Consider the following 15,556-nt stretch of genomic DNA (forward strand, 5'->3'; position numbering starts at 1 on the left):
TGGTATGAAAAAATTTTTTATTTTATTTTATTTTAAAATCATCATTCCATGCGCACTACACAATCACAATGCATTTGTGTTTAATATGCATACTTTAGCCTATGTGTTGTTTTATCAGCTCTTTAACAGTTCGGTTTGTCGTGTTGTCTCTCACTGAATCTGACATTTTTCCAGTCGTTTACCGGGCTTTCGTGCCGCGTTAGGCCCCATGACTTGACGGAGATCCGTGCTGAAACTCGGCCGACGGGCCAGGGGATACAAGGCGCCGCAGGGATCATCACAGCCCGGCGTCTGACTCCCCTTCCCTGTCACACGGCCTGTCCGCATTGCCTGGTATGAACGGATGGAGACCTTGCGGTGCTGAGACGGGCCAGTTTCAGTGGGTAGCCCCCCTCGCTTTGCCAAAGTCTCGAAAAGTTTCTCCAGGTTAGTGCTGTCCTTTGCGGACGTTTCAAAGTAGGCGCAGTCCTCACCGAGGGCCTGGAGCACCTCTGCCCGAGATATTTCTGTTTCCGACGGGGGGAGATCCACCTTGTTGGCGCAGACCACTAAAGGAACCTGTGGCTTTGCGCACTGGTCTGACACAGAGGATTTGATGAGCTTGGTTTTAGCCGCCAGAATCTCCGCTCGCAGGGCGCATACCTCCTCAAAGGAGTGCCGGTCGTCCAAACTGAATACAAGCAGGAAAATATCACCTGCGGAAAAATATAATAAGGAAATATCTCAGATTAGACTACATGTCAACACCTCAGTTTTCATCAGGGAGATCACATGAAGCTTTTCGGTTACGCACCGATCGCCTGGACAGTTGCATTATATAAAAAGCCTACTGAATAATCTGTATTTAACCAAATAGCCTACGTAGTGTAGCCTACATTTAATTTACATGATGATAAAATAGATTTAATTTAAACAATGAGAGACTACGCACCGGTAAGGATGGATAACCGCCGCTTGGCTGGGAAGCTTCTTTCCCCTGATGCGTCCAGGATGTCTATTTGGTAGGTCTCCCCGCGGATACGAAACAGTTTCCTAAGGAAATCCTCGGAAGTGGGCTTGTACTCCTCCACAAATCCGTCCCGAAGGTACCTTCGTAGGATGGAGGTCTTTCCGACCCGTGGCGCACCAAGAACCACAATGCGCTTACAGTTTTGTGGTTTGGTGGAGCACAAGGAGTCTTGGCGCTGCTCCTGGCCAAGTTGTCGGAGCCGAGTTTGACCATGGAGCACCAGAGCTGCCAGCTGATCTAGCGGGGACTTCTTGCAGGGATAGCTGCTGGAGGGTGAGGACACTTGCCTGATAGCTGCCCCTGAGCGCGTCTTCTTCTCTTGTTTCCACTGTGAGGTGGCCACTTTAAGTAGCCCCACACCTGCTTTAATTCCAGATGAGCTCAAGTGTTGCGAGGCGTTTTTGCACGCAAATAAGACCTTGGAGGAACCGGCACACTGCCCGTCCCTGTTCCCGTGGAAATGGGGTACATCGAGGGTCGAGCAGCCGAGGTGACGCGGGACAGAGATGGTTGTATTCTGTGAGCTGTTGGAGATGCTGCTCGGCTCCATCGTCTTGAGAGATGACGAGCTTGGCCAGTGATTCCGTGCAGCAAAGTGGGCAGTGTATGTACCCTGACGTTTCATGCTGCTGCTTCTCTTTGGCACGGAGGTTGATACCCACCGGTTGCCTTTATATAGGCTATCCTGAATCCCGTGGTCCCCCCACGTCACCACCAGGTTCTTGTCTGTCTCAGCAGCCAAGTGCTGATTTAGAAGAGAGATTGTTGTGTTCTCCAGGAGAACACAGAGTCTCTAACTGCTTGGGATTTGGAAAGCATATTTTCACATGGTTATAAATTTTAGTCTAGAACATATATTGTATTTCTGGTCTGTAGGCGAGGTCTTTCATCACTGGTGCTAAACACGGAGATGCTCTTAAAGATAACATTGGCCCATCCACTGGGTAGGGGGAATATAATGACCTGTCCATTTAATCTGTCCTTCAGTATTAGTCTAGGCTGTATTGAAATTACCAGACACACTTAATTATCATGATAGGATAATAGGATGTCTGTGAGGCCCAAAGTTACAGAATAGACTGTACACTAGGCTACATAATGGTAGCCTATTTCCATATAGATTGTAACCGACTACATAACATTTATTCTAGCTATAGCCGAGGTGTGAATGTCCATTTTAGACCTAGTCAGATATCCAACAGTGGGCCTAAACAGATGAATAGGCAGGGGAGAAGATATAAAACCAGAATAAAAAGAGAAAGAAAGAAAGAAAGAAAGAAAGAAAGAAAGAAAGAAAGAAAGAAAGAAAGAAAGGCATGCAGCACGTATTCCCTCTTGATTCCCAGATAAAGCTAGATTCTTGAGTCTGCATTTGGTTTATGCCGCTTTCCTGCAACCAGGTGAGCGGTGTTTCCTCCAGTGAGTGTGTGTGTGTCCTTGAGTCTTTGACAAACCGCAGAGGCGTCCGTTGCCATGGTTACGGAAGAGCAGCAAAGAAAAGTGGGAGATGGAGAGAAGCAGCGAGCAAACTCTAAACTTAGCCGAATGAAAAGTTATATCTCACAAGTAAGACTGACAGGATAATATAGAAGCATTACGTTACATGTCATGTGAAGCTCTAGACTAACTGCTGGCTTATAGACAACGCATAACACTGAACTCAAGGTAAAGGCAGCGGCGCCTGCTGCAGTTAGCACCGTAGCTAACGTTAGCCGTCCGTAACATTACGCGCTGGTAAAATGGCCAAGGCCGCTGGAAAGGAGTCAAGAGTTCAAAGCGCTCCAGGTTAGTTAAAGCCTGTGTCTCTGTGTAGGCTACTGTTTGTCTGTGTCTCTGCCCGTCTGTCTCAACATGTCTGTCTCTGTTTCTCTCCTCCGCACAGACAGTGCAAAGCTGCAATGCACACTGTGACCCCTCCACCTAACATAGTTGGACTATGAGCTACTCACTAATTGAGAATAGGTGGATACTTAGTATTCTGTGACTGTGACAGTATGACACACTTCAAATACACACACACACACACACACACACACACACACACACACACACACACACATACACACGCAAATGTCTTTCAGAAGACAGGTGAATAGCGTTAGGTTTTATGTCTATGAAGTTTGAAGGATGTAAAAGCTTTTAGCGGGCCCAGGTGAGAGCAAGAAACCTCATCATCTTCAGCAGGTCAAGGCACTCATTTCAAATTACACAAGACTGTTTACAGACTGACTGAAAACACAGAGGCAGGGGAGAGAAAAAACATGCAAAAGCTCAGGATGAAGTACTAATGAGTCATTGTTTTGTGGCCATGGAAACCATAATTAGGCCAGGCTGGAGAAATGATGAGAATTGCATAAGAGTTTCAGTGTTCCAGTCTGACCCCCCTGTCTCTCTCTCTCTCTCTCTCTCTCTCTCTCTCTCTCTCTCTCTATGAGTGTGTGTGTGTGTGTGTGTGTGTGTGCGTGTGTGTGTGTTTGAGAGAGAGAGAGAAAGAGAGAGCATAGTGCATAATGTAGCGCTTGTGTTTCTGTTAAAATCAGGGGATCAGTGAGTGATGCAACATGAATCATTATCTCATAGTAATCCATTATCTGTATGTCTCTGTGTTTGTGAGTGTGTGTTTGTGTGAGTTATAAAATTCTATTATCTATGGATAAAAAGCCCCCCGCCCCCCCCCCCCCCCCCCCCCCCCACACACACACACACACACACACATATTTATGTCCGTCATTTAATAGTAATGTGTTTCTCTTCTGTTCTGCCCCTCCAGAGAAGAGGAAGCTAGAAACATCCAAAGTTTTGTCATTCTCTCATGTGAGTGGTAACTCTACTATCAATGGGGGGATATCCAGGCTCAGGCCATTCACTCAAACGACATCAGGAAAGTTAACTTGTCCTTTTGTTCCAAATTTAAGACAGAATGGGGCTCACTTGTTTTCTTTGTTTCAAAGATGTGCTTTAAACAATGAATATGTGCTGGTAGGACTAGTACTAGTGCAACAGTAAGGTTACATATTGTGCTAGAAAAAAATACATGAATTAAAAAGGCTTATCAGGCTCATCCAAATGGAATTAACAACAATATTAAAACAGCTACCCTACAAATTAGAAGTAGCTGTGAGTGTAACTGATTATGTGTTTATGAGTGCAGCTTCATGTACCAAAGCCACCCAAAAACCCTCAGAAGCCTGTGGTCATGACTCGAGTCCCAGTGCGGAAGACAAGGTCTGCCGATGAAGTTAGAAATGCAGTGCTAGGGGCTGGTCCAGGATCTTTTGACAGTGACTCTCAGCCTCTGGACTACACAGGTGAGATGAACTGAGATGAACAGTTACTTTAACATTATTTAGGTGCAAGTAATAGTTATCCTATTAGATCACCACAACCTTGTTTTTGTTTAAGGATAGTGAATGAATTGATTCAAAGCGTATTATTTCATATCAACAAAGGCCAAAGTAAGAGCAGTTCATTCTTTTTATTTATTTAGCAGATTGATTTAGTTGATTTGGAAGAAAATAAGCTATGGAATGAATGAACAGTAATAATCAACATGAAGGCCAGCTCATTTATCAGAGTACAAACGAATTGTTTAGACCCAGGCTGGTGTTACTGTTCCCATATTGTTCTCCTCAGGACCCGGAGGCCCTCGTTTTGATTGCCAAGGGATGGTTCTGCCACACAGCATCCTAGGCAGTCTGGAGGACTTCAGAAGTTACCTAGAGGCCAGGGGAGAGACAGAGGTGTGCTGTGGCACTTGGATAGACAAAGTGTCAACATGTAAAATGAAAAACCATTAACTCAATAATGTTTTCATAATTTCTGTAAATATATATAATATATATAATATATAATATATCTGTAAAAATACATATTCCAAATCTAAATACAGAAAGTTTCCCTTGCATTGTGTAAACCAACCTTCTCTCTCTGCCTCCAGCTGGTGATGCGGATACCAGAGTCCCACAGAGGACATCTGTCTGAGGCATCAGGGGGAGAGCATACTGAAGCTGGGGAGAAATGCCTCAGGGCCCCTTGTGGCCACAGAGACATTCAGAGCAATGCCCTGCAGAACTGGCGTTTACATATAAGGCAGCGCCGACACCAGCAGGACTTCTTATCTAGTACGTTCAAGACTGCAACAACCTGCAGCAGAGAAAAAAATATTTACAGTCGCATTAAAACTTTATTGTGTGCACAGACACTGGCATGTCAAAGCTGACATGATAGTGACCTTGCCATATTTTTGCTGTCAAAACACCAGAATACTCCAAAGAGGTTCATTTAGTCTGAGTTTTAGTATATTAAAATGTTCTAATGTACAGACTGCATTGATGTCACACTTTGACATGTTTCAACTACTGTGGTTCCTGCAGTGTTCATCAGAAGTGTTCCTCAGAGTATCACACCATGTGAGACATCACTGGAGGACTCACAGCAATTAAAACATTACAAGCTATGATATCAAAACTGTGTAGTCTGTATGAACATCTTAATATGCTGGCAAAACACCATATAAATATTTATATTGCATAGATACACTACATTAGAAAAAGGTATTTAAACTAATTCCCAGTATTCTGTATTTAAAATTCCATGCAAATATATTGAAAATTCCTCCCTTGCTTGAAAAATAATAATAATGATTAGAACTGATCAATATGTATTTTAGGTGTCAGCCAGAAAGCTGGTTAATTACACCAAAATTGCAGCAGAGCTCATTTAAATATCAGCTATTAGTAAATCATTTGCTACACTGGTAATATTTGTGCCCCGTATTTTTCAGCGCATGTAGCTGGTTTGTGCCAGCTCTAGTAAATCATGGGGTTAGCTTGCAAAGCACTGTCTTATTATCTTTCGGTCTCTCTCTCCCTTCTACGTTTTTCCTATCTATGTGTCTATAATTTTGTTTATCTGTCTATTTCCCCCAAAATAGGTGTGCTCCAAAGGCCAGTGGAGAACTTACTGATGAACCAAGTCAACCATTTCAGAGAAACTCAGGAGCAGAAAGACCTTTTGAATCAAGTCCTGCCAGTCATACACTCTGGATATGTATGACATCGCTATTGCATCTCTAAGCATCTGCCTCAGTGTCTGAATAATGTTATATTTCTTCAATTCCTTGTTCCAGTTCACTAACACTCCCTTCCCTCTCAGCTCCACTGTAAAACACGCTTATGTCTCCCTATCACTCTCTCCTTTGGTTTTTCATGACTCATTTGGTTTCTTATTGTGTAAGTTTGTGTGAGTCTATATTTCTATGTTGTAGGGTTACCGTGTGGGCAGTGAATTCTGGAGTGTGCCCCAGCGCTTTGGAGATGAGCTGAGTGGCATCACAAGCACCCTGACTCAGACACAGCAAGGCAAGCAAGAGCCTGTTGTACATGTAGGACAACCACGCAGCATATGCCAGGAGTCAGGTATGAGACCTGCACACGCACATACAAATGTGCATACAGCCTTTCTAGGAGATAAACATTTCTCTCCATGGGAAAACATACCTTCATGTAGGAAACATGTGTGCTGAGGGACAACATCCATCCATGCAGACCTGGGACCGGAGTCTGTACCTGCAAAAACAACTCCAGGAGCTCAGAGAGGTTCTAAAGGACATTAACTTCCAAAAGCCGGTAATTTGAGTTCAGTGACCCTTTATCGCTTTTTAGGCTTAAGTTCAATAGAATACATACACATCGCAGGTATTAACATATTATTACTACTGGTGCTGGCTAGTGGCCCTCATTTAGTCTGGATCTTCTCAACCTGCCTGTGATCACCCAGCCAGGGTCACACTGTACCTAGCTGTTCTGTACAAGGAACAAGCTACACAGGGAGGACAAACATGCACGCAAGCACACATACACAGCTGATTGTAAATTCACTGTTTACAAATACATCATATACCTGTAAAACAGAAATATGCACATGCATAAGAGATAATAGAGCACTTCCACAAACAACCCTCATGCACATATACACACAGAGGGTACAGTTATGAAATCTGGCGCGTGTTCAGCCATAAACCATGCTGTGGTTTGTAGGGTAACAGAGCCCAAGAGAAGGAAACAGACTTGTCCAACTGCTCTCAGCATTACAATAACTCTATCACAGTGGGGTCCTGGGGCACAGCCAGTTCTGTCACACACACACACACACACACACACACACATACGGAAATGTACACTGCTCCGCACAGCCAGTGCCCATTAAACCTCATTAACACCTCGAGTAACAGGTGCTGATTATGGAAAGGTTTATTCAAATTACGTCTTTCTCTTTGTTTCTCTCAGTCCCTCCCTCATACTCCCCCTGCTCCACCCCCTCACCAAACCCTCCGACACCTCTCTGTCACACTCTGTTACACACTTACACACCTGTGGCAGTGATATAACAGAAAATGGTAGCAGTGTGTTCTGTCTTATCTGTGGTTAATGTGATGCTGAGGTGATTTTGGGTTTGAAGTACCTGCTGACAAACAGGCAGGCAGAGACAGCTCGTCCTGTTGGCAGCAGGCTAACCCGTGGTTTCGTGACAGATGTGCAAAGCACGAGTGAGAGGGGGATGGGACGAGATAAAGAGAGAAAAGAGGTAAACTCAGCGGTGCTAAGTGAATGAGAGTGGTGAGGGAAAATTGAATTTCTGGTAGTACTGTGAAGTGTGGATACGTTTGAAAAGAGGAAAGCAGGAACGGTTGGTTGGTGTGCAGAATGATGGAGGCCTCCTGGATTTATGTCACTTGTTTAGCATTGCCTATCCCACAGTGCAGTGGGCACTCGATGTTCACTCCAAGTCTTCTCTGTCCTTACTAAAAAAGAGTAAGGGATGACATTTGGGGGATTTACACAGTTGAGAGGGTCTGCAAAAGTGACGACATGTCATTGATAGATAGATAGATAAGCTGTCTTTGTCAGTCGAACCTGGACAACCTGTTCCACCTTCTTTTGCCACATGGTAGGTTTTATAAGACCCCTAATTTTGTCTTATGTAGCTGTGCTTATTGGAGGTGAATGGACAGGACATTTCTATTGATGTCAGATTGAACAGTGCATTGAGTGCAGTATTTCAGGATCTTCGTGACAAGCTCTAATCCGAGCGCAAGAGAATATTACATAACAATTGCAAGTACCAAAATTCTGTATGTGTGTGTACCTCACCCCTCATGTATGTCTTATCAAAGGACATTGATGGATTGGAGGTGATTGGTTCTGGCAAGCCATTCACTTCTGTCACAGTGTGTCGCAGTCCTTTACTGGTGGAGGAAGAAGAGAAGGAGCAGAACAGGATGCAGCAGGAGAGCCTGTAAGATATCAGTAAATGGTGAACTGATTTATTAGCTAAATGACTAAAAGCCTGACTAACTACCTGAGTGAGTCACTGACTAACTGAGTACTACTGAGTAAACTTGTGGACAAACTGACTGACTAACCCTCTAACTGCCTAATTGCCTTTTTGACTGACAGTCTGACTGTCAGACTGAGTGGTAATGCAGTCATGTCCTGTCCTCAGTGATCCATTGGCTCAGTGTGACCACGCTGTGTTGGATGCACTGCTGATTCCTGCCTTGAGGTTCTGTGGTCAGGCAGCTCACTGGACTGGTAGCTCCACCTCTTATCAGGTACAGAATGACCTTAATACAGCACTTCACACTCAGCTCCAAAAGAATGTGAACAACAGTCCCAGTGGATGGGTCATTTGATAATATACTGTAGGTACTGTACAAACTAGAGATGGGACAAAATGAAATTAAAAAAAATCGTTAGTGTTGTTGAACTGTGCTGAACATGTTAAATGATTGCTGACACTCGTTGAAATAATTTCACCATGTTTTATGTTATTTTTTCAGCACTATAAACTGTTTGCAATACAATAATAACATAATCAATGCCATATGTTATATGTTACACAACATAAAGATATCAAATTCATTATGGATGATTAGTGCCGTGGCCATGAGAGAGAGGCGTCTTGGGTAAATGACACAAGGAGACTTATTTTATCACGTTATAGCAAAACATCCTTAATACAGACACATACAAAACACACAAACTCAGGGTCTAGAATCTAGATCTGTCACACACAACTCTATGCAGATGGTATGATGGATAGTTTAACACTTTGATTTATCTTATTCTTCATCATCCTCCATCTTAGGGAGAGGTGGGAATCAGTGCTAGGATAAACTTTGAGGCTCTGGTTGGTCAAAGAGCCTCGTCCCACCTGGATCTGCACAACGAGGGTAGCACTGCCATTTACTACACCTGGCAGCAGCTGCCTCTGCCACACAGCTTTCCTGACCTACGGTCACAAACAACCTCTCCACACTTCTACTTCAACTCCTCAGCTGGTACATACTCACAGGCACACACACACACAAACCCACATACACCTGCAGCAAACACTCTTGCATAAAAATTGTTTGTTATTTTAACTTATGCCCAACCTTTCTATCTATCAGCCAGCTCTCAATATGTCTTTCCACAATCCATTCTGTAGGTGTGATCCTTCCTGGTGATACCAAACAGGTGGAGTTTATATTCAAGTCAGAGGTGCCAGGCATCAAGAGTGAGATATGGCAGCTTAACACCCACCCTGTGCTGCTGAGAGGAGCCTCTATGCAGGTTATCTTGAGGGGAGTGGCACTGTACCATGACAAGACTGCAGACCAGCAACTGGACATAGAGGTACTGAATTGTTAAAGTGGTATGAGTGTGTGCGTGCATGCAGTGTGCGAATTATACCACGGTGTGCGGCGTACGACGTAAATCATGCCGTCCTCCTGCTTCTGCAAAATCGTTTGATGCGCACAGCGCGATAAACTGCTGATCGCAGCATTGCACAATCAATAATCAACTGATAATAATAATCAACCAGATCCGGCAGACCTGACCGGGTGGTCATGCACACCGTGCAGTGCTGGCTGGCACTGAGCAGGCACGGCTCCCCCAAAATTTCACAGTGTTTCCAGCCAGGGGAGCTCATGTCACTACTAGGGGAGCAGAGCTCCCCTTAGCTCCCCCTTATTTCGTGCCCTGCGTGCATGTGTCTGTGAAACACACATGCACACATGAACTGAATGAACCCTTACATAATTGTGTTTCTGTGTGTTTGTATGCGTGGACATGGTTGTGGGTGGGTGTTTTGGTGTGTGACTGCAGAGGGAGCTGGAGAAGAAGGTGGTGCTAAAAATGTGTCGGTCAATAGTGCACGATGTGCTGCGAGGGGTCCAGACCCCAGAGAGACCCAGCTCTCCTGCAGAGCTCTACATCACTGAAGAACACAAGTTCATCAGCAAAAATCCCAAGGTAAATAGTAGTAGTAGATGCACCACAATGAATTTTCCATAAGCATCTCAATTTTTCTTAGTGACAAGTGAAGTGATGTATATTGTTTGTAAAATGTCTTCTTAGGGCCACAGCATTGCCTACACAGTATGACCCTATAAAACAGATCATAATGACGGCATTAATCTCTCCCTCAGTTTGGTTGGGCATTTGAGACATATTAGCCATTATAGCTCTGAATAACCCCATTTTCTTTGCTGGCAAAGCTTCTTTGCTGGCATAGTCTCACTACCTTGTTAAAAGTAAGATGACCCCTTCATGATGAGTCCATTATGGCACTGCCTACCCAACTGAGATCCTGTGTGAGTCCACATTCATTTAGTACACCAAATTATGTTATTGCCATAATAATTCTTATTATCTCATTAACTAATAATATCTTACAACTACTAATATCTTAAGCCAGTCACACTACACAATTTAGCCTTTGTTGCCTATAACTGGGTTAATTGGATGGCTGATTAGATTGGTTTATTGAATATGGAACATGCCTGTCTTAATTGCCCATAGACATGAGAGAGAAGTGGTGCACACACTCAAAAGTATCTATTAAAAAACAAAGTAGAGAGTGCAATATCCTCTTTTGAAATCGGGCATTATAACCTATAATTGGGATAAATGGAGGACAAAAAAGTCACATCTGTCATTACCAACTGTTAGGACCATTACAGCTTAGAGGGTCTTTCACGTGAGTATGTTCTAGCAACACAAAAGATGACACACATCTCTCTACACCTCCGTTGAGTAGGTAAAAAGGATGACACACATCTCCGCTATTATGATTATTATCCCGTTGTGTGACAATAATTTGTGTTCAGAGGAGTCTTGTGGTCACATGTTAACACTTCTTTCATTCTGCTGGGTAAGATTCTCTTTGCACGTACACATGCACTCACTCTTATTTTTTTTTTAAGCTGCAATATCTTCATGAACCAGTGGAGGCACTAAAGAGACTGTGGCAGGAAGTCAATCCAGGACACAGCTGGGACCTCTCGGGGGATACACTCAGACAGGTAACTTGCCAAAATGACACTTGATAACATAAATAAAACTGCATAAAATATAGCTGTGTATGTTTTCTAGTGCCTCATGGAACCCCTCTGAATTCTGGCCCATAAAATACTGTGGCATCACTCCTTATCTCTTTTCCTTTTAGTCGTCACTGTCACTACCTTATGTATTTACCCAGAATTAAACTGAAATGAAAAAAAAAAAAAAAACACTTTGAATTGTGTTGTCTCTGCATTCTCTTGCGAAAAAGTAAATAATTTACCATACAACACTGACACAAGAAACATGGTAGATTTATCCATTCATCTTTTCCCATTACAAGTAAATATCAAGCATTTGGAGCCACAGTACAATAATTTGATTTCAGAACACCTGGATTATGCTCTGCAATAATTTTGTAGTCATTTTTGCTGTTTTGGTAATCTACAGAACCACAGAGCGGGTATGGAGCAGCGCTGGCAGACATGCATATACAAAATTCATCAGTGTTTAAACTGACATGAGGGTGAGCAGACAAAATGACTAAATTTGAACTGTTCCTTTCAGGTGGTTTTGTCCCTGCCAGAGCATGAGTCAGCAGAGGGCACCCTCACCAGAGAGCAGGGTCTGTCCAAGCTCAACTCCCTGATTCTGGAGCTCTCTCAGCCTCTGCTCACACATATCCCTTTGATGATAGCAACTATAGGGTGAGGCATGAATCCACACAATCACACACACGACTGATTACTAAGTGTATGAATCAAGCACAGTCTCTCACACACGCACAGTTGCACACCCTCAGATATAGAGTGTTGTCAGCTTGTGAATTGTGTGCTGCCCCCTGCAGGCAGCAGTTGTGGGGGAGGCTGCTGGATAAACTGGCTGGTGAGGCTATGAGGCTCAGACACCAGCTGGGCCTACCAGAGACAGACACATGGACCCAAGAAATTCAAGAACCCCCAATCAATGACCCCAGTATGTTTCACAGACACACACATGCACCATGTTCTTAATACTGATCGGTGAATATATGATATGTGTACTGATTATTACAATGTGACTGAATTCTAGTTTTGGCGGATTGTACAAAGAAAGATGAGAAGAGTGAGACAAAGGGAGAAGCAACTGCAAAGGCGAAGAGTAGAGGGAGTGTAAGAGAAAAGGATGACAAAACACCAGAATCTAAGTCATCAGCAAGGGCGAAATCAGTGGAGGTAAGATGAAGGTGTGTATTATTATACTGTGTGTGTGTTGGTGTGTGTGTGTGTGTGTTTGAGAGAGAGAGAGAGAGGGTGAAAGAGAGAACATGTATGTCTTCTGTGTAGCTGACTTAAATGTGTCAACAATAAGACACATACTGGATCAAGCCACTGAGGGGCAGCAGATTCTGACACATGTTGATCATAAAGTGTGTGTATGGACAGTTCAGAGTGTGTGAACCAGCTGAAAACGGTTAGACTGACATTCCACATCCACTCTTCACAGTTTCAACCAGTCCACAAAGCCAGCCCTTCCCAAGTCAGTTTTTTCACTTCACAGTGAATATGGGAGGGGACCAGAGTTTCCAATGTATTAATTTAGCAGTGGTGCAAATTAACCACCAGTGCAAGAGAAAATACAAATATAGTTATCACTCAAAAGCACCACAGCTGCATAAAAATCCATATTTTTGGATTGAAACTGACAAGGCAAGACAACCAGTCTTTATGTAGTCTTACAATTGAATGTATGGGGTCTTAATTTCAGCATAAACATTTTATGTATGTAAGGATATCCTTATCTCCTTATCCTTATCCTTATGTAATTTCAGATCATTGCATCAAAACAGCATTTCTGATGTTGTAAAACTCTAAACGTACCAGTGAATCTAATGCTTGCCCTTACACTTACCTGCTCCGTAGGGAAAATGCCCTTTGCAAATTAATCCAGCTTACTTTACACCTGATTTCTGTGGAAAAGAGTAATATTGGATTTGTTACAGCACCAGCTTAGCACTGTAATAAATAATTTAGTCTAATTGTTATCTTCCCCAGATAAAGTCATTATAATAAAAGTTCATAGAATCATTAAGTTGATAACCGACCATATTCCAAACTAAAACTTACCTCCTCATGTGACTAAATGTATAACATTGAGCCTACATTGACATGGCAATACTTATTTCACATAGACCTTGAATTTGAGTAGAACAGACCTTTTTATTGAAATCAACATAACAGGATGGTCGGAGCGGCAGCCATTTTTATGTGAATCATTGCTGTCACAAAGAGCTGTTGCCATGTATTTATTGTTTTGAACAAGCAGCCACAGCACAACATATCTTCTCGGTCAACAAGCGAGTGTGATACACTTTACTGCCCTATACATGCGTTTTTAGTATAACAACTAAACAAATGTGTCATTTTATTTTGTACTATCCAAATGAAAATAGTTCAATGCCCATTCTACTCCATTCAAGTTCTGTTTTATTTGAATAAGACAAGGATCATGAGCACACCTTAGATTTCATCACAAATTGTCTTTCAAAGATCTTAAGAGGCATTAAGTTAAATTCTCTCATACCTGTAGACACCACAAAACAGCAATGTAATTTATTTGTTTGTTTTTAGTTTGCAAATTTATTTCAATAAGTTTATTTCAATACCCATTCTAGTCTCCATGCTTCCATTTTGGAGTTATCCTAATGCTGAATCTGATTTTCATCTCAGTGGTTCATTGCCAGGTGTAGGTGTTGATGGAGCTGCTTCATTTCAAAGTCTTTGCCAGTGGTTTTGACACTCATAACAGACAGTGTTCTCAGTATCTCTCTTCATCACTGTATATTTTGCTGAGTGATTTTCTCCTCTCTCTCTGATGGTTGAGTCATAGTTGGGGTAGAGCCTATTAGTCACTGGGTACCATGGTAACAGAACACCATGTAAAAATGTGCACCTGCTCTCCAACTGTGTGTCCAGGGTGTGAACTGATGGCACCTGCACCAGACTTAGCCATCTGCGACACACACACACACACACACACACACGCACACACACACACATACAAACTCAGCGAGCGAAATCTGGACAGCAGCTTAAGCAGTACAGTACATCAACAACATGAACTCCTTGAATTATGCAGTAGCTGCAAATTTCATTGTGGAATATGCTAACATCATGCATTGTACAATAAGAACGCCCACTTTAGTCTTATCTCATCACTAAAATATGCTAATCTCTCCCTTTTCCTCTCTCTCTCTCTCTTTCTCTCTCTTTCTCTCTCTCTCTCTATCTCTCTTTCTCTCTCTCTCCCTCTCTGTCTGTATTTCTGTCATCTGTCCATCCTGTGAACAGGACCGCAAGAAGTTGGGTAGAAAAGGGGAAGAACCTGTGAAGCATCCAGGGGGAAAGGAAGGGAAAGAGCTGGCTAAAGAGTCCTCACTGATTGATGACGGACCTGAGACCCCAGACCCCAATGTCCAGGAGGAGGTGATGAACAAATACAGGAGCTGCCTGCACCAAACGGTTAGTGTTTTCATTATTTTCATCCCACTTTTTTAATTTAAATGCGCACGATGCAAAATTGCAAAGAGTTGATTGAAGTGACGAAGACTGTTTACTGTAGGCTCAACTGACAAAAAGATGCAGTTTGATGGCAGAGTATATATGGTTTTCCTTGACCTATCTATCTATCTATCTATCTATCTGTCAGGTTTATGTTCTGATGGAAGACCTGGTGGACAACCTGTGTGACCTGGCAGATGAGATCAAAGAGGGACAGGAACCTGATCTGTGAATGGTTCCTTTAGCTGACAGGATAGCGGACACACACACACACACACACACACACACACACACACACACACACACACACACACACACAAGCACAAACACACACCATTCTACATTAACAGGCACACAGGAGCCACTACAAAGCTGTAACACCAGTTAATAAAGCTGAACAACTTTTGTGTCACATTGTATGTTGTTACTGTTACAACAAAATCAATAAATCTGTCTGATGTGCTCCATACAGTAGATATGTGCCCAGGACAACTTTTATTAACCCACACCGCCACCACCACTACCACGCAGACACACACACACACACACACACACACACACACACACACACACACACACACACACACACACACACACGCTATCGGAGAGTAGTGGGTTAACACTACCGCTGACTCTGCAAACGACGCGCTCCCGACCCCGCCTCTCTTTCGCTCCCAGTT

General features: G+C 43.1%; 2 protein-coding genes across 2 annotated transcripts; one reads left to right on the plus strand and one right to left on the minus strand.

Annotated features, from left to right (window-relative positions):
- Window positions 1-1,559, minus strand: rasd2b (RASD family member 2b). Its single transcript, XM_030056190.1, has 2 exons — window positions 932-1,559; window positions 1-695 (listed from the first exon to the last, which is right to left on the minus strand). Exons 1-2 carry the CDS (start codon window positions 1,557-1,559, stop codon window positions 151-153), a joined length of 1,173 nt encoding a protein of 390 aa, XP_029912050.1. The 3' UTR covers window positions 1-150.
- Window positions 1,560-2,748: 1,189 nt separating this feature from the next.
- Window positions 2,749-15,108, plus strand: mycbpap (mycbp associated protein). Its single transcript, XM_030056203.1, is given in 19 exon segments — window positions 2,749-2,794; window positions 3,780-3,823; window positions 4,161-4,317; window positions 4,643-4,749; window positions 4,947-5,130; window positions 5,943-6,058; window positions 6,276-6,455; window positions 6,556-6,636; window positions 8,184-8,305; window positions 8,513-8,621; window positions 9,158-9,350; window positions 9,500-9,687; window positions 10,162-10,308; window positions 11,262-11,360; window positions 11,905-12,090; window positions 12,189-12,312; window positions 12,409-12,551; window positions 14,667-14,837; window positions 15,025-15,108. Coding segments are annotated over 19 exon segments (2,481 nt in total).
- Window positions 15,109-15,556: the final 448 nt, after the last annotated feature.

The sequence above is a fragment of the Myripristis murdjan genome, chromosome 1, assembly GCF_902150065.1.
Source record: "Myripristis murdjan chromosome 1, fMyrMur1.1, whole genome shotgun sequence".
NCBI lineage: Eukaryota > Metazoa > Chordata > Actinopteri > Holocentriformes > Holocentridae > Myripristis > Myripristis murdjan.